Below are 21,078 nucleotides of genomic sequence, written 5' to 3' on the forward strand. Positions count from 1 at the left end.
ACGACTTGGGTGATGGCAAGGAGGCTCAAATACAAACTAATGAAAAGGTCAAAAAAGAAAATATTAATTCAAGAAGTAAATGATTTCACTGTATACCACCTACATCTACTCTTTTCCCCTTTATCTATTATTACTTTCCCTGCATTAGCTCTTGGTAAATATAAGCATTTTTCTAAATAGCAAAGCAGGTGTAAAGCATGTGGGTCTTGAAGATGCCATGTTAGTGCTTACTGATCACGTGTGAAAAGTTCCCCCCAAAGTGGTTAGACGTCACATTGTGTAGATGCAATTGACCCATGCTCAGTAAAGTGTTCCCTGTTAGAGCAGCGCTTTTAGTCCACTATCCGTATTAATGGTTAGTAAACACGCATACAAGCTTCACTGTCTTATCCATGTGGTGTATTTGTGCAAGGATTAATCACAAACCAAAATTAATATTTTCATATTAATACGTTAATAAGTTAAACAAGAGAATTGCGTACAAGCAAGTCTCACATATACGAGCCCTTGCTTCATCAATGCCCTCTCTGATGGCATCTTATGCCATCATAAACTACCCACCCTAAAACAGATACCAACTTTCAGTATTCTCTAACCTCTAGTTCAGTTTCCACTTTCTCTTCTTTCTCATTATTCTCAAAATATTTCATGTCTTTATAAAGCTTGCCTTTTATTTCTTCCAATTCTATTTTGTCATTTTCTCTCTTTTTTTTCCTTCACTTTTCATTTACTACATATTTTCTTCTTTTTCTACAACACTTGCACCAGATCATGACTGATAATACTATTATTGTCACACCTACTATGGGCAAAGTTATTTGTCCTATAAGAACTTTCCCTATATTAGTAAACCAAGTCCCTATTGAAGTTATCTCTTTGGTTAGTTTTTCCCACATGCTGTGAGCCTCCAGTGGTTTAAAAATTTCATGAAATTGTGTAACATTCTTTATGTACCATTTCATTTCTTTACTTTTTTCAGGAATTGTAAGTGCAACAATGTTGAACTTTCAACATTCCACAGACTCCGCCCTCTTTTGCCAATAGAATATCAAGTGCAAGACGATTGTGTAAGACCATTGATCTGATCGCAACCATTTCTGTCTTGATAATCAGAAACCTCAAGCAGTATCAGTTAATAGACAATCAACTTCTGTTGATAACTGACAAATTATTTGTGAATTTAGTATGACTCCCACTGAAGGTATTATTGCACTAAATATATCACCTACAATTTCTGAAAAACTAGTTCTCTTTGTTTGTGGTAGTACATTAGAATTTTCATTGCTTCCAGTGATTCTTTTTATATGGTAGATTTTCGGAAATACAATCCCCAGGTAACAGCCTCCATACCACTGTGCAGGTAGCTTAAAGTAAGCATTATTACAACACACATAATATATCCCAGGAAATACAGAATCAGTTCCTCCGTTTAGTCCCCAACCTCCCAAGATTAGGAAGTTATGTTCACATTCACTGGAACCAATACATTTGTTATTGTAATTTGTCTTTCATCTATGAATGCAGATCTTCTCTTTCTTTACACAACGTCCAGGGACATCGCTGCATGAGCCTTGCCATCAATATAAATTCCCTCCCTTTCAGCCCATGTTGGAACATGAGTTTTCTATTCAACAGCTTTCTTTTTGAAGTCCTGCCTTCTTTCCTCAACTAAATTCAGAAATTCTTTTTCTTCTTCACGTAATGTACATGTTAAGTTGTCTTTGTTTGTTTTGACTAAATCTAAAGACTTTATTGTCAGGAAGAACTTACCCATGAACTGTGCACCCTGGGCTCTAAATACTGGATTCATGTTCCTTTGAACAGGAAGTTCTGAAAATACTACATCTAAGTTAGAATAATAATACTGTAATTTCCCAGTGGCATAAAACAGACTAACTAATACACTTCATAATATAACATATGTCAAAGGGATGTGATGGTAGGTTATCCCCTCTGATACTGACGCTGGTAATTTCATACAAACATAAAAATCACTAACTTCCATTGTTTCAACATATTCTATTAGTAACTTTGTGAAGACATTTAATTATGTGTCATTATCTGTCACTCTGTGATGGAAATCTGTCTCCGCTGTTGCTTGTAATTCTACTCTATCTCCTTTATATGTAGCTGTATTTTCATTAGTACCTGTGTTATTTTTCGTGTTAGGTGTCATAAATAGTGGAACTGCTACTGTTAAAAATACCCATATTAGTATCACTATTATAATACTACATATGAATGCTTTGAAACATCTTTGTACACAATTTTGTTTTGGTTGCTCAGTAACTCGGTTTCTTGCCATTTAGTTTCTGAGAGGATAATTTCTCCTCTTACTTTATCACCCAACATTTTCAGAATTTAACTTAAATGAATCTCACTCTTTTTATTTTTTTGGTTTAGGATTCAGATTTTCAGATTCTTCTCTTCTGTCCACATTTTCAAACTCTTCAAGTATAATATATGTCCATTCAGGGCCTTGATACTTATTGTCCAGAGTTTTCAATCTCAGACTTCTGCGTACGTTTTTCTCTTTCTTTTGTCTTGTCCTGGTTTGACTTGAGATCTCATTCACTTGTTCTGTGTTTCCAATTATTCTTTTCAGAACATATCTCAGTCTTTTTACTCCTCCTGGCTAGTTGTCACCTTTTCTGGCTCTTTTTATTTGCACTACACTTTCCCCCTCTTAGTCTTTATTCAGTGTTCTTTTATTATTACAGAGGTTTGGCACAACTTGTTCTGTTTCAGTTGACTCACTCTCTATCTGTTCCTGTTCAGGTCTCTGGTTTAATTACTCACCCGCCTGAACGTGTACTTCTTCCTCTAACTGGTCCTGTTTGGGACTATGTATAGTTTGTTCTTCTTCTTCCCAAACTCATTCTTCTTCTTCTAACTGGTCCTGATCAGGTCTTATTGCAATTTGCTTGACTGCTGCCCAACCGTGTTCTTCCTCCTATCTGTCCCTCCTCAGAATTGAAAACAGTTTCATTTTCATTTACCTGAGTATGTTCTTCTTTCCCTAACTGTTCCTGCTTTCTCAGTCAATTGTTCAAGCTCACGAGGGGCTTCTACCCCTTCGGTATGATGTACAGTCTCAGGAGGGTCTGGTACCCTTTTGGTATGACTAGTATGAACCCAATTGGGTAATTCTGCACACTTTACTGCAGTGGTAGTGACCAGTATGACTTGACGAGGATCCTCCCACCTTGATGCTAGGCACGTTTTCCTGGCGTGTTTCTTCACTACCACCCAGTCTCCAGGATTCAAATCATGTGCTTGCTTTGGCTGCCTGGAAAATGCGTCTTCTCCAACTTGGTGGGAGACAGAATGCACTAGGTCAGCCAATCCTTTGCAATAGTCCAATACCAAATCATCATTTATATTCATCAATTTATTTCCAGGAATAAATGCTTGTCTCATTGCCCTTCCCATGATGATTTTGTGGGGACTTAGTCCAGTTTTCCCGTCAGGAATACTTCGGAGTCCCATCAACACAAGAGGCAATGCATCTGGCCATGACAATGATATGGATGCACACACTTTAGCCAGTCTCGATTTGATTGTGCCATTCATTTGTTCAACCACTCCAGAAGCCTGTGGGCGGTATGCACAGTACAGTTTCTGATGAATTTGAAATGCTTCACAGATTAATCGGATTACCTCATTGTTAAAATGAGTTCCTCTATCCGATTCCAAAGTGACTGGAAAACCAAAACGTGGAATGAGTTCCGTCAACAATATCTTGGCAACTGTGAGACCATCATTTCTCCTAGTGGGATATGCCTCCACCCATGGTGAAAACAAACACATTATCACAAGGACATACATAAGTCCTCTACATGGAGCTAACTCAATGACATATATTTGCAGTCTTACAAATGGACCTTCAGCCTTTCCAATTTTTCCCCAACTCACTACTGTTTTCCTGCCTGGGTTTTGATGTTGACAAGTTAAGCATCTCTGGCAAAGGCTCTCAGCGAATACCCAGAACTTTGTATTGTACCAATTTTGTCTAAAAAGTCTAATCATGGCATCCCTGCCTACATGTGTGTCCCCATGATGCAATCGGGCCATTGAAGAAAGTAAGCAGTCTGGCATAACTGGTCTACCGTCAGGGTACACCCACGCTTCATCTTCTACTATTCTGGTGCAGCCTGCCCTCAACCAGATTTCCTTTTCGCTCACTTCAACCTGGTCCTGTAACTTCCTCCCCTCTTCCCATGTTTCTGGAGCTGAGAAAAACATAAGTTGGCATCTGTTTTCACTTGTTTCAATTTTTTGATTCAGTGCCATATTCGTTTTCGCACAATATTTAGCAATGCCACATAATCATTTCGTGACTGGTGAGCAGCACACTTGACCACTGCAACTTCTTTCGGCAACTGAATGGCTTCCAATAGCTCTTTCACAATGTTCCCATTTCTTATTGGAGATCCTAAAGAAGTCAGAAATCCCCTCCGCAGCCAAATCTGGCCATAGTCATGCACAATCCCGTGACCATTTTGACTGTCAGTAAAAATGGTTATCCTCCAATTTTTCTCAAATGTAGATGCTTTGATCAAAGCTATCAATTCAGCTACTTGTGCAGACTTTACTCCTGGTAAATGGGATTCTTCAATTACACCAGAAATGTTACAAACTGCATAGGCAGCATTAAGTCCTCCTCCCTCAATTCTCAAGCACGAGCCATCTACAAATAGCTCATGATCTGGGTTTTCAGGGGTTCTTCTCTAATGTCAGGTCGGGGCTTTGTACATAGATCTGTCACATCTAAACAATCATGTTCTATCTCATCCATCACCTCTTCACTGGTAGGATCTGGCAGTAGAGTTGCGGGGTTTAATACTGCTCCCAGACTCACTCTTTCTTACTTAGTCATCCAACTGGGGTTAAGGTGCTGAGTTCGAGATCTGGTTAAAAGAATCTCAACTGAATGTGGAAAGAAAACCTTAACTGTATGTCCCATCACAATAGTTTCACTTTGTTCTAAGCTCACACATGTAGTAGCAACTGCTTTTAAGCAGCCAGGTAGAGCTGAAGCTACAGGGTCTAAAGTAGCAGAAAAATAGGCCACTGGATGTCTGCTCAATCCATGTCTTTGGATCAAAACTGAAAGTGTACAATTATCTCTTTCACAACAGAACAATGTGAATTATTTTGTGTAGTCAGGCATACCTAAAGCAGGGTCCTCACACAGACAGTCTCGTAATCTCATAAAAGCTACAACACATTCATCAGTCCAAACAATTGGGTCACTTGCACATTTTCGGGTCATCTGGATTAATGGTTTTGCTAACAAGGAGAATCCCATGATCCATTGCCTACAATATCCAACTACTCCCAGAAACATTCTCATTTCTCTCTGAGTGTGAGGTAAAGACATCTGTTTTATTATTTTTATTCTTTCTGTAGTTAATTTTCTGACACCTCTTTCTAAGGTGTGGCCTAAGTACTTTACTTCTTGTTTACAAAATTTCAATTTTTCAGTAGATACCTTATGTCCTCCTTCTGCCAAATGATTTAATAATGCAATTGAGTCAGTGACACAGTCCTCACGAGTCCTTGATGCGACCAGGAGGTCATCAATATATTGCACCAGGACTGAATTTCAGGGCATGATTAGTGTTTCCAAGCACTTTTTTAGGATCTGGTTAAAGATTGAGGGACTCTCAGTGTACCCTTGAGGAAACCGGCACCATGCCAAGATACGGTCATCAAACTTCAAGGCAAATAAATATTGACTATCTGGGTGCAAAGGAATTGAGAAAAGGGCATGGCATAGATCAATTACTGTAAACCAACCTGCATGCCAAGGTATCTGATATAAAATTACTGCAGGGTTTGGTACTACTGGACAACAAGGCACTACAATTTTATTGATTTTCCGTAGATCTTGCTCTACTGTTTACTTCCCATTAGGCTTTCTAATTCCTGTTATGGGTGAATTAAAAGGTCTGCTCAATATTTTCTTTAAAACGCCTTGTTCAATCAATCGTTCTATTTCTAAAGCAACACCTGCTTTCACCTCTGGATTCATCTTGTATTGTCGGGTATTGTCGGGTATTTGGATAGACTGCACCTTCTTTCATTGTTACTTTTACAGGATCTACATTTGCCATTAATCCAATTTATTTTCCTGTAAAATCCCACACTTCTGGGTTCACAGTAGTTTTTAATCATTCTGGTAATTCATTTGGAGTCATTCACTTCAGTACCTTGCTTTGCTAACATTATCTTGTAGAAAATATCCTCATCAGGGGTTTGGAACGCAACACCATCCGAGGTGCAATAGATTGTGCAATTCATCTTGCACAGCATGTCTCTACCTAATAAATTTACAGGACTAGAATCGCAAATGATAAAACGATGAATATCTTTGAAGTTACGAATATGCACCTCCTTTGGCCTTGTGAGTGGGGTTTTAATTTGTTGGTTTGAGACACCAACGACTTGGATGCTTTCTCCTGAGAGGGGTCGGTTTGGGATGTCTGCTGTTCTAACAGTCAAATGGGTAGCACCAGTATCCAACAGAAAAGTGATGTCATTACCTTCCACTTTCCCATCAATAAATGGATCTGACTGATCTACCGGCAAGGATGCGCCAAGTATGCACTCCTCTTGCTCCCCTCTCAGGCACCGTAAATCATCTGAGTTACTATCAGCACTTTTCAAAAGAAGTTGTGAAATCACAGAACTTTTCTTACCACTTCCTCCTGGAAATCTGGCATCCATGCTGCGCTTTGGAGGGTTCACAAAGTTTCGCATAAGAGCTGGAGGTACCTGATACTGTGGATTAACTACCTGAGGTGGCTGATTCAAAACCCCTTCAGTCTGCGTCTGTGGGTTTAAATTTTAATTTGGCCCATTATTATTCTGAATATTCGGACACTCATTTCTCCAGTGTCCAAGCTTTCCGCAACAGTGACACAGGAATTTCTTTTTTGCATCCTCTCTATTCATTCATCCTCTCAATTTACCATCATTCATTCCCTGATCACTCTGATTCAACCCTTTGTCAGTGTCTGCATTTAATTTCAATTCCTGCTGTTCTGCCAATTTCACTTGTGCCCACACCATTTTCTCTTTTAACTTTTTATGTCTGGCTTCAATATTGTCGCCACAATACTTGGTGTACTTTAAAATGTCATCAATGCTTTTGCTCTGCCAGCAAAGCATATGCTGCTGAATCATCTGACTAATCTCTGGTTTCAAGACATATACAAACCGATACACAAAATGTCCCATATCCTTATCGCCAATGTTCTCAAAACCGCTGTACTGCTTAAACACCTGTAACAGCCTTTCATAATGGGCATGAACAGACTCATTTGATTCTTGAGTTGTTCGGTCTATCTTCACCCAATCTGTCTCTTTTGGGGGAATTTTCCCTTTTAAGAAAGTAATCACTTGGTGATACTTTTTCATCACATCATCTGAGGGTGCTCCTGTATTAGCATCTCTTGGATACTCTTCACTTGGCCAATCAATTGTAATTTTACACTCTGTCCATAAATCTGCAGGTACCACAATGTCAAACAGACCATCCAGGTCTTTTAACAAAACCTGTTTGTACCACTCCACTGGTTTTTCTCTCAATTTCGGGAAATCATTTGTACTGTCTGCTCCATGGGACAAGAACATATCCACCACCAGGTACTTATCTCATGGGACACAACCTCTCTACCTTTTCCATGTCAATAAAAAAGCAGATGTTGACGCTTCCCTAGCCATTGCTTCCTCTTTCTTTTTCATCCACCTAGTTTTCCACTTTTCCATATCTCCCCACTTCTGCAAAATGTTCATTAGTTCTTATACTTGTAATTTTCTACCAGGCACATTAATGTTTTCCAAATCTTTGACTGCAAATAACACTCAAAAGGGCTTTTGAAACGACTTAGATTTCCCTATGTCTATTCCAATCTCGGCAGCCAATTCATCAATTTTTCATGATACATTTTTGCATTCCGCATAATACTCCTACATACAAACAACAATTCTTCTTCATTGTAATCATTCAATCTTCCTAGTCCCACATTTCCAGCAATCATTTCCTCTAACTCCGTTTTCTATTTATAAATGTCTAAAATCTTTGGGACTGAACTGCGTCTTTCTATTCCCTGTGACCACTTTTCCAAATCTTCTGGAGTAACTGCTGTTGCTCCTTTAGTGATTGGAGGAGCTACTGTCCCTCATTCCCTTCCATGATCAGGTAAACATCCTTTTGGAGTTCCAATCACTGGCTCTCCTATAGGGAGATCTATTAACGAAATGACTGAACTGCACTCACTGGCTTGATCCTCTGTTATTATTAAATCTGTTCTGGGGTTGCTCACTGGGACAGGTACAGTTTGAGAATAGTTTACATTCCCTTTATTTCCAAATAATGGTATAACAGGACCTATGGTTACAGGTACTGACAGGGCATCTGCAGGCAAATTCAATTGATTTCCTTTCTGTATCAATTTGTCTCTATTTTTGCTCAATGCCCCAATTTCTTTTTCTTGGAGTACTCTATTTATTGAATCTTCATGTAAAATTTGCGGAATTAAAGGAGTTCCTAATACTGGGGCACTTGGAGTGACTACTCTTTTGAGTCCTAGGATTTCTAGTTAAAATATCATCTAAAAATTCATCTTCTGATTCACCATACCCGGTCACATTCATGTGCTTTGTTTTCTCTCTACACATGTTTCCTGTCTGTTCTTCAGCAGTTAACACTGAAAATAACCCTTCAAATACCATAGCTCTCCTCCATTGTTTCACCTGATCTTTGCAAGACCCGTTCATATATTTCGGGAAAAATCCTTTCATTCTTCCCCTTCCATTCTTCTCCATCTCATATAACTCAGTCTCCCATACTTCAAAAGCTTCATATTGAGTTAGTCTAGTTCTTGGCTCTAAATCGTTCATCCTCATTTTCAAATTCTGAAGAACTCTCCCATTAAATATACCATATTCTGGCAAAGCTAAGACTCCATCACCTTTGGTGTAATTTACCCAATTTTACAACCACACACAAGCATGGTAACCTCTCTCCATCATCATGAATGAAGCAGGTGTTTTTGGTGGAGGGATAAGAATCCATTCTCTAGTCATTACATGCTTGTCTTTCTTAAAGAAATTCTTAATTCTTTTTATTAATGACCTTTTTCTCTCTTCTCTATACATTTTGGGTAAGTATTGATGTAGAAAATTGTATTCTGCAAAGCATGAGAATCTTCTGTCCGGGTGATTCCCTGTAATAGCCTTTTCCCAATATTGCATCCAATCCTAATGCAGCTTCTATTTTCCAAATCCAATCAGACTTAGGCTCACACTTGTGGTTTGACCTCTCCCAGAACAGCCTTTTGTTACATCAGTATTACTCCTCACTACTGACCCCTCCTTTACAATCTGCCTTTGTCACACACGCCTGCTGTTTCTACAAATCCCAGTGGGGCACACCGTGACATCAGTCTATCTCCAGCGACTGAACCTCCCTTCAAAAAGTAATGCAAAAAACTTTTCTCACTACTTTCAATAAATTCTTCGTTAGTAACAATATAAAAACATTCACTACTCTGCCTGTTCCACTAAACAAAGGATAGCTTTATTTTCTCTGCAAGTAACACATTCTGCTTACCCCCCACAAAGTAAGAACTTCCGTTTACTCTTCATACACTGCGAGTAAATCCCTTTCGCTTACCCTTCACTCAAGCTCGGGAAAACCTGCTACTCCTCCATTGTTACCCTATCCAGGTTATGTAAGACCAAAGTTTCACCAGCAAACTATTTTGCTGTCACTCTAGCTCGGAAGAACCTGCTACTCTTTCAGTGTTACCCTTTCTAGGTTATATAACGACTAAAGTTTCACCAGCGAACTCTTAGATTTCAATCACTCTCACTTTTATACAAAATAGTCCCTAATTTAACACTGCCAGCCCTGCATAGCATCTCAGTGCTATTCCAACAGACGAGTAACCTCAGAGCAGTCTGGCTACTTCCACCACCCGCTATTTCTTCCCAGGAATTCCAGGTATCACCATACTCGTTTTCCAGACAACATAAAACACGACGTAAAACGGATTTGGTAAAACATGAATCAATAATTAATACTCATTACCAAACGAATAAATAATAACCATAACTCTGCTTCCAGAAAACTGATCCAGCGGCGCACCTACAACAGATACTCCAATACCAAATGTTCACCTGGACCCACCAAAACACACAATGCACCTTAACATTCAATTTACCTGGTTTAGCCACTGGGGAAAGGTTTGTTTACCTTATTGATCAATATTCACTTCCTTCCAGTTTCTTATCAGTGATCAATAAGTTCTTTCTATTTGGTCGATGGACCAAATTAGTTGGAACTAGTTGATGGTGACAATGTACATAATCTCTAAATGCAAAAAAATAAATCTATAATAACAAACACAGACTCAGGAAGTTTTCAAAACCTTTATCTAAACTCACCACAGTCACATTCAATCATAAGGGAGAAAGTTTCAAATCAATTCAATTACATTCATAACTTCAATAGATTGATGTTGTCTAGAAAGGAGAGGATGGAGACAGCAGTACATCAGAAATATACAAATTGTATGATTACCACAGACGGTGGGAAGACCAACCCCCTGGCCAAAGGGCTGGTAAGGGTCCCCTGGGAAAGATCAGGCGACAAAGGGTTCAGGACAGGAAATAAGACAGGACAGTGGACCTCCCTACAACCGATGACTCGGCGCACCCCTCTCTGCCACTCTCTACCTCCTCGCGATTGTTCTGCGATCTTCTTTCTAATCAATTTCTTAAGATAAGTAATTTTCTATTTGATTCTTCTTCAGCATCTCACTCTGACAGTCTCTCCCTTCTCAGCATTCTCTCAGGATCACACACACCAATCTAACTAAACTACCTTAGTTATACCTTTTGGGATTCTGGTGCCACCCCCTAAAGTTGCAATATCGCAAGAATGCGGATTTCTGATTGGACAGGCAAGGGGCGTTTGGTCATAGCACTTCTCTTTGTTTCCAAACCAATTCCCTTATTAATATTCATCTTATTTTATTTCCCACCCAAGTTTATTCACATTGATACATTTTTAACAACAAGACTCATATGTCTTGAGCTTCTGCACTTGTGACTTCCTTGTTTCCCAGGGTTTAGAGGACGATGGCCTTGGATGTGGTCCAACCATGGGATCATCTTTTCAAGGGAAGTACAGGTCACACATGCGCAGACGGGTTTCACTCAACAAGTCGGATGATGGCAAGGAGACCCACATACGAACTAATGAAAAGGTCAAAAAAGAAAATATTAATTCAAGAAATTAATGAGTTCACTGTATACCACCTACATCTACTCTATTTCCCTTTATTTATTATTACTTTCCCTGCATTAGCTCTCAGTAAATAAAAGCGTTTTCTAAATGGCAAAGCAGGTGCAAAGCATGTGGGTCTTGAAAACGCCATGTTAGTGCTTACTGCTCATGCGCAAAAAGTTCCCTCCAAAGCGGTTAGACTTCACATTGCGTAGATGCAATTGACGGATGTGCAGTAAAGTGTTCCCTGTTAGAGCCACGCTTTTAATCCGCTATCCATATTAATGGTTAGACAAATATGCAAGCTTCACTGTCTTATCCATGTGGTGTATTTGTGCAAGGATTAATCACGGACCAAAATTAATATTTTCATGTTAATACGTTAAAAAGGTAAACGAGAGAATTGCGTACAAGCAAGTCTCACATAAATGAGTCCTTGCTCCATCACCATGACCGAACATTATAGCTGTACTCTGGAGGTGCATATTTTCCCTAAATAATTAATATCAACACTCGCCTCCAGATTATTGTGATACAAGAATATCGAGGACAGAATATCTAAAGGTAAGTGCATACAGGGAAGTATAGGTTTACTATTCCTAACTTCACATTTACATATCTTGAAAATATATATCAAGTAGGTACGTATATATGAATTAAGGCATGGAAAATGTATACCTACTTAACTGTTTCAATTTTCAGGGTGCACACCGTGCGATTCGATGATAAGGAATATGTAGGTTTTTTTAAGGACTGTATTAAAGCACATTCAAACAGCTTTCCACCACCCAACTTTGAATCACATCAATTAAATGGATTCAAAGAAGCAGGGTTAATACTTGTAAAGAAGGCTGACTCACAACTTTTGTATTTCTAAACTATTCGAGCTTCATGAATGCAAAGCTTATGAAGCTTATGAAGTTGGTTTTTGAAAATGAATGAGCTGGCCTCTGGTCAGAGCCTTCCCTCCCACACCCCTCCCTTGGGGGGTGGATGTCCAGCACTAATATCACTAATGGAATGTGCAGGGATCTACAAATGTTCTAACAGATAACAATTCTCTCGATAACAATACTGGTTGAATGCTCTGTAAGATCTTCAAATTGATCCCTGTCAACACCAGATGAACCGTCACTCATGCCCTGGCCACCAGCTGGCTGGACTGCAGCAACACACTCTATGTAGGAAGGACCATGCACCTCCTAGTGAGACTACAGACCATACAGAACTAAGCAGCCAGACTCATCCTCAACCTCCCCAAATGGACCTACCACACCCTCCACCTCAAAAGGTTCCACTGGCTCCTCATTCAGAAGAGACATCAATTTAAGATGCTCATCCACACTTACAAGGCCATTCAAAATCAAGGATCAGCATACATCAACCACTGCCTGAACCTCCATCAACCCGCCAGAGACCTGCACTCCACTTTCTTCTCCCTCGCACACAGTATGTGCATCCGCAAAAGCAACAGTGGAAAAAACATCATCTTCTACCTCGCAATTTAATCCTGAAACGACCTCCCCCTTCACGTACTGACCTCATGCTCTCTTCTGGAATTCAGGAAAGAACTCAAGATCTGGCTGCTCAAATAAACCCCTTAGCAGCTATGTTCTCAGCACTGGATACTCTCCTTGGTGTTCAGGCGTGCTCTATAAATCCTGTTAGATTGATTGATTGATACTTAGAACTTTTTAACAACATGCCTGTTTCTACTGCTAACTTCAAAGGAATTTGAAAAAACAAATCTCCCTTAAGATGTTTACCAGATGGTTGGAATCATTCATACGCACTTCTTGCCACTCTCTGAAATGGTACCTTGAATGATTTTAGCCCCCATTCAATGCAAGTTAAATTAAAACAAATTGTCAGAATGTGTAGAAACATGCGGAGAGATTCTTTCTTTACTATAATTATCTAAGACATGAAACAAAAGAGAAAATTCTGTAGAAAAACAGAGCAGAAGAAATAAAGCCATGTGCCTTTTCCTTTTTCTAAATTGTATTAATTATGCTCTGTGACCACCCTATCCCTCAAAGGCTGGCTCTTGCAGAGGGCATTATGATATAAGTTTAGAACTCCTAAAGTTAGGAGTCCTAACTTTACTACTACTAAATTGAGAAAAATCCTTATTTTAAGACTTTCGGTATTCACAGAAGGCATTTAGGAGTCCTAAAATTTAGGAGCCCTAACTTTACTACTACTAAACTAAGAAAAATCCTAATTGTAAGACTTTTGGTATTCACAGAAGGCATTTAGGAGTCCTAAAGTTAGGACTCCTAACTTCTGTGAATACCGAAATGAGTAAGTGCCTTCTGTGAATACCAAAATGAGTAAGTGCCTTCTGTGAATAGCAAAATGGCAGTAAGTTTTGGATTTTGTCTTAAGTGAGTTCTGTGAATCGGGCCCTACGATCTTGCTAATGCTTTATTTGTATTTTTCTGCCGCCCCGTGGACCTTTTATGCTTTTTCATAAGTTAGAATCAATGTTTTCTTCTTTTTTATGGCAACAGTTGAGTCCTGGGTTAGCACGCTGCAATTTATACTGCCCAATCGTGAAGGGGGTATTTGCCCTACCCAATTGTAACTTCTGAATATTAGGACATTTATGCCCAGTTTGTATCAAGATTTAAAAACGGACATCAATGGAAATCCTATTACGATAAGGAATTCTTGGAAATTATGCTAAAGGTTAATGATGTCAAAGATATGCTGCGCTTAACAAACTCACCCAAAAAAAGTGCGTTATAAGGTGTTAAATGGGTTCCAGTTAAGCAAGAACAATTTTCTTTATATTTAGGATACCACAGTTTAATGTTTTAACCACCTCAGGGGATTTGGTTGCACAAAATAATTTCGAACTAGACCTCACATTAATAACCAGATGGAATAAAATGGTTCTTACAAGGTATCAGATTTCATTTTTAATAATACATGGAGAACATGGGATGATGAAGAGTCAATTAGAATTGATAAAAAGTGGATGCAGTGGACGTATGACAGGGTCTATTTGTTATGCCGCCTTCACTGACATACAAGAAGATACCTCCTGAAGAACGTACCGGAAGGTACCTCCTTCACTGATATACAAGAAGATGCCTCCTGAAGCAGATACCAGAAGATAACACCTTCACTGATGTACAAGAATATACCTCATAAACAAGATACCAGAAGATACCTCCTGAAGAAGGTACCGAAAGATACCTCCTTTACTGACATACAAGAAGATACCTCCTGAAGAATGTACCTAGAGGTACCTTCTTCACTGCCACATAAACTTAAGGGACTGTTGTGTAATTTTTTTGTGTGAAACCTATTCTATAAAAGCAGGGAGCTGGCAGCACTTGTTTTACTAGTGAAAATATATTTTTTTTAAATCTTCAATGGAAAAATTCTAATAGATGGTTAAAGGAAGAAAAATTAAATATATCAGAAGCCAAGCGGAAAAAACTTAATGAATTAACTTTTCAATGCTTAGAAGCTCGATCTTTCTTAAAATGCAATTTTTTAAAATAGTTTGGCTACCAACTTTAGATGTAATAGTCTGGCCAAAGCAAACTTCTCCCAAATTATATGGTCCTGTGATCGGCTAATTATTTTTAATAATCCAATCCATAACTATCCCCAGAATTTATTTGCTATATGTATTTTGCGTAATCTATGAATCCCATTGATCGGATATTATATTATGCAAGATGCAGAGCATAGATCCTAAAAACTGATATATAGATTGCAATGTTGGTAGCTGGCTTGTTAAAATTCAAACGCTGGAGAAGGGCGGTGAGCCCCCCCTTTTCACCGAATGGCTCGTGAAAATTATCAGGGTGCGGCAGGGGAAAACAAGCCAAATCAACACAAACGTTTTTGACAATCTGGGCTGCTTGTTTATATCAAAGCAAAATACTGTCCTATGTGCTGTGATACTTCATGCCCTGTTTACGCACTTAGGTGCCAATTACGATCCGGTAAAAAATTTCCCCGTACGACTCGTATCCGGTCTTTTTACCGTACGAATCGTACAAGTGCCGTACAAACTGGCAATCACGATTCGCATGGTAAAAAGTCCATATGAATCGCATTGGGAATTATTCCCCACACGTCCTCGGGTCGGAAAATGTGTCCGACACGTCCTCGGACGATTTACCGTACAAATGTGAAAAGTGAAGTCCTACCGCGGAATCACGATCCATCCCGTGCGTCCGATGTTACAACCGGATGGAAAAAACACCGTCCGCACCGAACTCCCATAGCAACCATGGAGACGTGCCCGCATACGCGCCGACCCCCCCCAGCCCCCGTACGTACGCGCCGACCCCCCCATCCCCTGTACATACGCGCCGACCCCCCCCATCCCCCGTACGTACGCGCCGACCCCCCCCAGCCCCCATACGTACGCGCCGACCCCCCCAGCCCCCGTACGTACGCGCCGACCCCCCCCAGCCCCCGTACGTACACGCCGAACCCCCCTGTATGTACACCCGTGTACGTGTCGAACCCCCCCGTGTACGTTCGAGTCGAACCCCCCCGTGTACGTTCGAGTCGAACCCCCCGTGTATGTACACCCGTGTACGTTTGAGTCGTACCCCCACCCGTGTATGTACGGTGCGTACCCCCACGGGGGTTCGACTCGAACGTACACGGGGGGGTTCGACTCGAACGTACACGGGGGGGTTCGACTCGAACGTACATGGGGGGGTTCGACTCGAACGTACACGGGGGGGTTCGACTCGAACGTACACGGGGGGTTTGACACGTACACGGGTGTACATACAGGGGGGTTCGGCGCGTACGTACGGGGGCTGGGGGGGGTCGGCACGTACGTACGGGGGCTGGGGGGGGTCGGCGCGTACTCACGGGGGCTGGGGGGGTACGGTGCGTACCGGGCCACCTACTCTGGTCGATTCGCGCCGTACTTCGCTTTTCCGGCACTTTTTGGGTGCCGTGAAAATATTGCCGTCCGGACTGCTGTCGGTTCGAATCGTAATTCCTGGGTCGTGAAACGCTGCCTGAAAGCGTCCCGACGTCACGTCGCAGCATTCCAGGATCACATTCGTATGTATATTTTCGTCGGTCGGTGTTTTTTACGATTCGTACGGAAATGGTAGTTTCCGTGCGAATCGTAATTCCATGTTTGTAAAGTTTTACGACCGGGTACGAGTCGGACGGGGAAAACGCTCCGACCGACGGTTCGTACCCGGTTTTTACCGGATCGTAATCGGCACCTTTATCTACGCACCTCTGTGAACACAACACTTTGACTGCCTGGAGTTTTATTGTACCAAATTATGTCTTCTTGCTTGCAATCATGAATTTTTATGTATTGTGTAATATAGACCGATGCATGGAGGCAAGACAGTCGTTTGATGTTACTTAAGTATTCTTTTTAGCTATTCTTACTTATACTTAAGTATTATTTAAAAATAAGATTAAAATAAATAAATTGAGTGCTGAGCTTCCGTTCGCTCTCTTTGTTTTCCCAATTTCACGCCAAATATTGTTATTGTGCTTTCCCTTATGTTACCTTTCTCTGTTTTTCTCGTCCTCTGTAGTGGCTGCAAGTTGCAGTGCTGATGCGGCATGCAAAAATGGTGGTGTGTGCTCGGGTGGCAAATGCGTTTGCTCGCTGGGATACACAGGAGCAGAGTGTAAAGAAGGTAAGAGCAAACAGATGGCTCGGAGAACCGCACAATGGTCACTGCCAATGATTCACTGAAGATGACAGACAGGAGCTTCATGATAGTTCTTTGAGCAGCCATCCCAGAAACTCATGCAATACATTCTATCAATGGAGGAAGAACCGCAAGAATGGTGCAACATATTGTGGGTTTCCTTGTCACACCGACTCTATTAGCACCCTTTACTAGAACAATGGGGCATATCAACAACAACCGCCAATAATTATCGCTAAGCGCACTTAGCGCTAGGATAATTATCGCCGGCTAACGTGGATTTTTATTGCTGAAATAGCGTGCTATTAGCGTGCTATTAGCAACGCTTATCTCAAAAGCGATAAAAATCATAGCGCTAACTGCCTAACATGAGATTATCGCGGGAAACCCAGCGATAATCTCACGAAATGTGGCATTAGCTTGCTGATAGGGACTCACAAACTTAGCCATGATGTCCTCCTTCCATAGGATATCATGGCTAAGTCAGTCCTGAAGCAGGCGTAAGGAAAGTAGCGATAACAGGGGTTATCGCTACTTTTCCTGCCGCTATGCTTCATAGCGTGGGGCTTGATGATAGGAGAAATGTCGCTTAGCGACATTTCTCCTGTCATGTCAGGTCAGGAATGCCCACTTTGCATCTCATTAGAGATGCAAAGCTGGGCGTTAAGATTTCGTACTCTAAAGCAAGGTTTCATGCGTTAGAGTGACCTTGCTAATGAGGCGATAAAATTATCGCCGCTTTTCGGCCGAAAACGGCGATAATTTTCTATCGCCTCGTTATTGATATGCCCCAATGTTTGCATGTTACTTTAATCTATAATTTCATTGATAGGTCCCGGCATGTGAAATTGTCAGTTGAAGACGATAAATTATCAGTGCATTCTACATGAGATTTGGTAATCATGTGCTATTATAAATAATGTAAAAACAAACCCCATTAACCACTAAAAGTACCTGTGTGTGGTTTTCTTCCCCATTACAGTTGCCACAGCCTGCTCCGCGATTAGCTGCGCCCATGGCTTTTGCCCGTCTCAAGCATGTGTTTGTGCGGATGGATACACAGGACCCGCCTGTGATGGTGAGAAAGAATGAGCAAATTCGTGGACCACACAATGGCCACAATCAAAGGATGCATTGTAGTTCATTAGTGCAAACATTTTCATGATTGTTTTTGTTGCAGATCCATCCTATAAAATATGTGCATAGATTAAAGTACAACACGTATTAAACAAGCATTGACAAAAGAAAATAGGTCTAGCAGTTGTCTTTCAATGTATTTGCAATACAGTGTTAGACCTGACAGTATGAGGGCGGTCTTCCCCCCAACTTTTTGCCTGTCTCCTCCACTTGTATGACCTTGTTTTTGCTGGTATTAGGACCCAGTGGACTTTACCACTGCTAACCAGTGCTAAAGTGCTTGTGCTCTGTCCCCTACACATGGTAATATTGGTTTAGCCCGAATCCGCATATTAAATTTACTTAAAAGTCCCTAGTAGATTGGTATTCTTTGTACCCAGGGTCTGTACATTAAATGCTACTAGTGGACCAGCAGCACTGTTGTGCCACCAACTTAAGTAGTCCTTTAAACATGTCTCAGGCCTCCTATTGCAGAGCCTGTATGTGCAGTTTACACTGCCATGTTGACCTGTTAAAATGAACGCTTTAGCAGGCCCAAACCTCCTCTTTTTATACATATGTCAGCCCTAAGGCAGGCCCTGGACAACTCAGAGGCCAGGGTGCAATGTATTTAAAAGGCTGTGTAGGAGGCTGGCTTTTTATATGTGCACTAAAATGAAGTATGCTGTGTAGAGACCAGTGATTCCCTTATTGGCTGACAGAGGAGTTTCAGCTGAAAGCATAAACACATTTTTCACTTACCAACATCTACCTAATAACATAACACAAACAAATCAAACCGTTGGCCCAATCAAACTGTTTACCATTTTATTAATCCGGGGTCCTCTGATGGATCTTTTATGTGAGCTAACAGCAACTTGGATATTTAGTCTACGAGCAACTTCTTTACGAGGACCTAGAATATCATAAACATCTGAACACAATATCATCAATACCACATCACTTGAAATAAGAAATATAAATTCCAGAGAAGAATGACAAACATGATGGTATTTCAGGTCAATTATGTTCTTTATCTAAACCTAAAATTGAATGGTCAAAGTACAGGAACACATTTAAGATCAGATTTAATGTTGAATCCAATTAGTACAAGTAATCACACAACACATCACAGATTTCAGGAAATGCGTTTGCGGATGACCTCGGGAGAGAGAGAACAAAAGAAGAGAATTGAAAAGCATAAACATTTGAATCATACCAACCAAGATTGTTTGCTGATCTCTTCTGTAACCACAAGAGTTCAGGGAAAGTTAGGGAAACTGAAGCACAGCCTGCAACAGTAGGATTCAAATAACCCTTCAGCCAAAAGGTTATGACCTGCTCAACTTTACTAGCAAGAAAGTACAGGTACCAGGAAACTTCAGTTCAAGGGTGGGGATCGGAAAAGACCAAAGTTCAGTCCGACAGCATGCCAGGCAAGGAAATGGAAAATTCAGCTAGCCAGCCGAATCCTTTCCCAGGGGGCAATTATTTCTCCAAATGGTTCATAGTTTACACCCACAAAATATCTCTTTTGGTCACTCCATACGATTTCCATTGGTTGTCCATAGGGGGCTGCTCATGGGTGATCAATACCTCACTATGAAATTCGGAAGCTTCAAGTAATCCTTTTGAAAATTCATTATGTTCCTATTATTATTTCATTTCCATCCTTTCCTTGGAAGTCAGCATTTTACGTTTCACATTGTCCGCCTGGGTTTGCAATAGAATTGATACATTTCTGTCAAAATAGTTGCTGTATCATAAGCAGGCTGTTAGAAATGGGATTTCTGGTTGGCTAGGGCATGCACCTAAGCTAGGCAGATACCACCACTCTAGTCCGGACAAGGGAGTTACACGCTGAAAATAACCCCTGCTCACCCCCTTGGTAGCTTGGCACGAGCAGTCAGGCTTATCCCAGAGGCAATGTGTAAAGCGTTTGCGCAACACACACACAGCAGCAACACACTAGGTACAAGACAAAAGTAACTCCACACAAGGTTATATCAAAAATAGCCTCTGTATTATCATAAACACATTAGAAACATAATCACACATCTCCACTGTGCCAACTGGCACTGGGCAATATTCACAGGGATTATATACAAGGCCAGGCCAATCGGGCCATGGTCAGAACTAGCAGAAGAGGTAAGTAAATATAAACCACAACCAGTAACTACTGGTACAATAATGACCTAAGCATTATCACAGTCACATTAGATACCATCTTAAAATATCATAGCATGACATTAGGCATATCCGCATTAGGCCCAAACCTCATTAGCAGAAACTCATTATGCACTAGGCCTTATCAGCATAAACACATTATGCATAAACATCCTAAACATAAACACATTATGTCATAGGCATCACAAGCATAAATCACATTATGCCATTACATTAGGGCCTTGTGCCCTACCAACATAGAACTGACACCCTGGCCAACTGGCCTTTTGCTGGGGCTCCAATGCCCTCTGTCTCAAAATGTCAGGGCTGGCTACCAAGGCAGCAGAATCCCAAAAGTGCACAATTGCACAGGCCTAAACGTGGCAGCTGCTGCTAATTGCGGTGCATCAGTGCAGGCAAAAACGTGGGCACTGGCACTCACTGTGCCCTCTGGAACCACACTGTGGCTCTGCCAAGTAAATGCAACCCAATGTTGCAGCTGCCCTCTGTCAGACAGGGCAGCTGTGAGAAATAACAAAAACAAAAGAGGCACGGGAACCACTGTGCCGTTGAAGAACCGGGGTTTAACCCAGCGGCGTCAGGGGCATGCCTAAGATCTTCGAGTTCACCTGTCTTGGTATACAGAGACACGGAATACTTCTGGATGGCATCAGAGACCAAGTTTATTAGCTGCAGCTAGTAACAGTGATCCTAGAAATACATCACGGTGTAAATTCTCAGGAGACTGCTCATTTTACTAAGGCGTGACGTCTCCTTTTATACCCAATATTCACATTATAAATGTACACCCACTGCACAAAATTC

The 21,078-nt window shown here is 40.9% G+C and overlaps 1 protein-coding gene across 3 annotated transcripts in view; it reads left to right on the top strand.

Annotated features, from left to right (window-relative positions):
- LOC146839640 (uncharacterized) overlaps nucleotides 1-21,078 on the top strand; it is a 390,678-nt gene that overhangs the window by 189,618 nt on the left and 179,982 nt on the right. For all 3 annotated transcript variants that reach the window (XM_085651728.1, XM_085651727.1, XM_085651729.1), the window contains 2 exons: nucleotides 16,852-16,956; nucleotides 17,954-18,049. In XM_085651728.1, coding sequence (XP_085507854.1) covers nucleotides 16,852-16,956; nucleotides 17,954-18,049 — 201 coding nt within the window. The remainder of the gene's footprint in view (nucleotides 1-16,851; nucleotides 16,957-17,953; nucleotides 18,050-21,078) is intronic.

The sequence above is a fragment of the Triturus cristatus genome, chromosome 4_1 (genome assembly GCF_964204655.1).
Source record: "Triturus cristatus chromosome 4_1, aTriCri1.1, whole genome shotgun sequence".
NCBI lineage: Eukaryota > Metazoa > Chordata > Amphibia > Caudata > Salamandridae > Triturus > Triturus cristatus.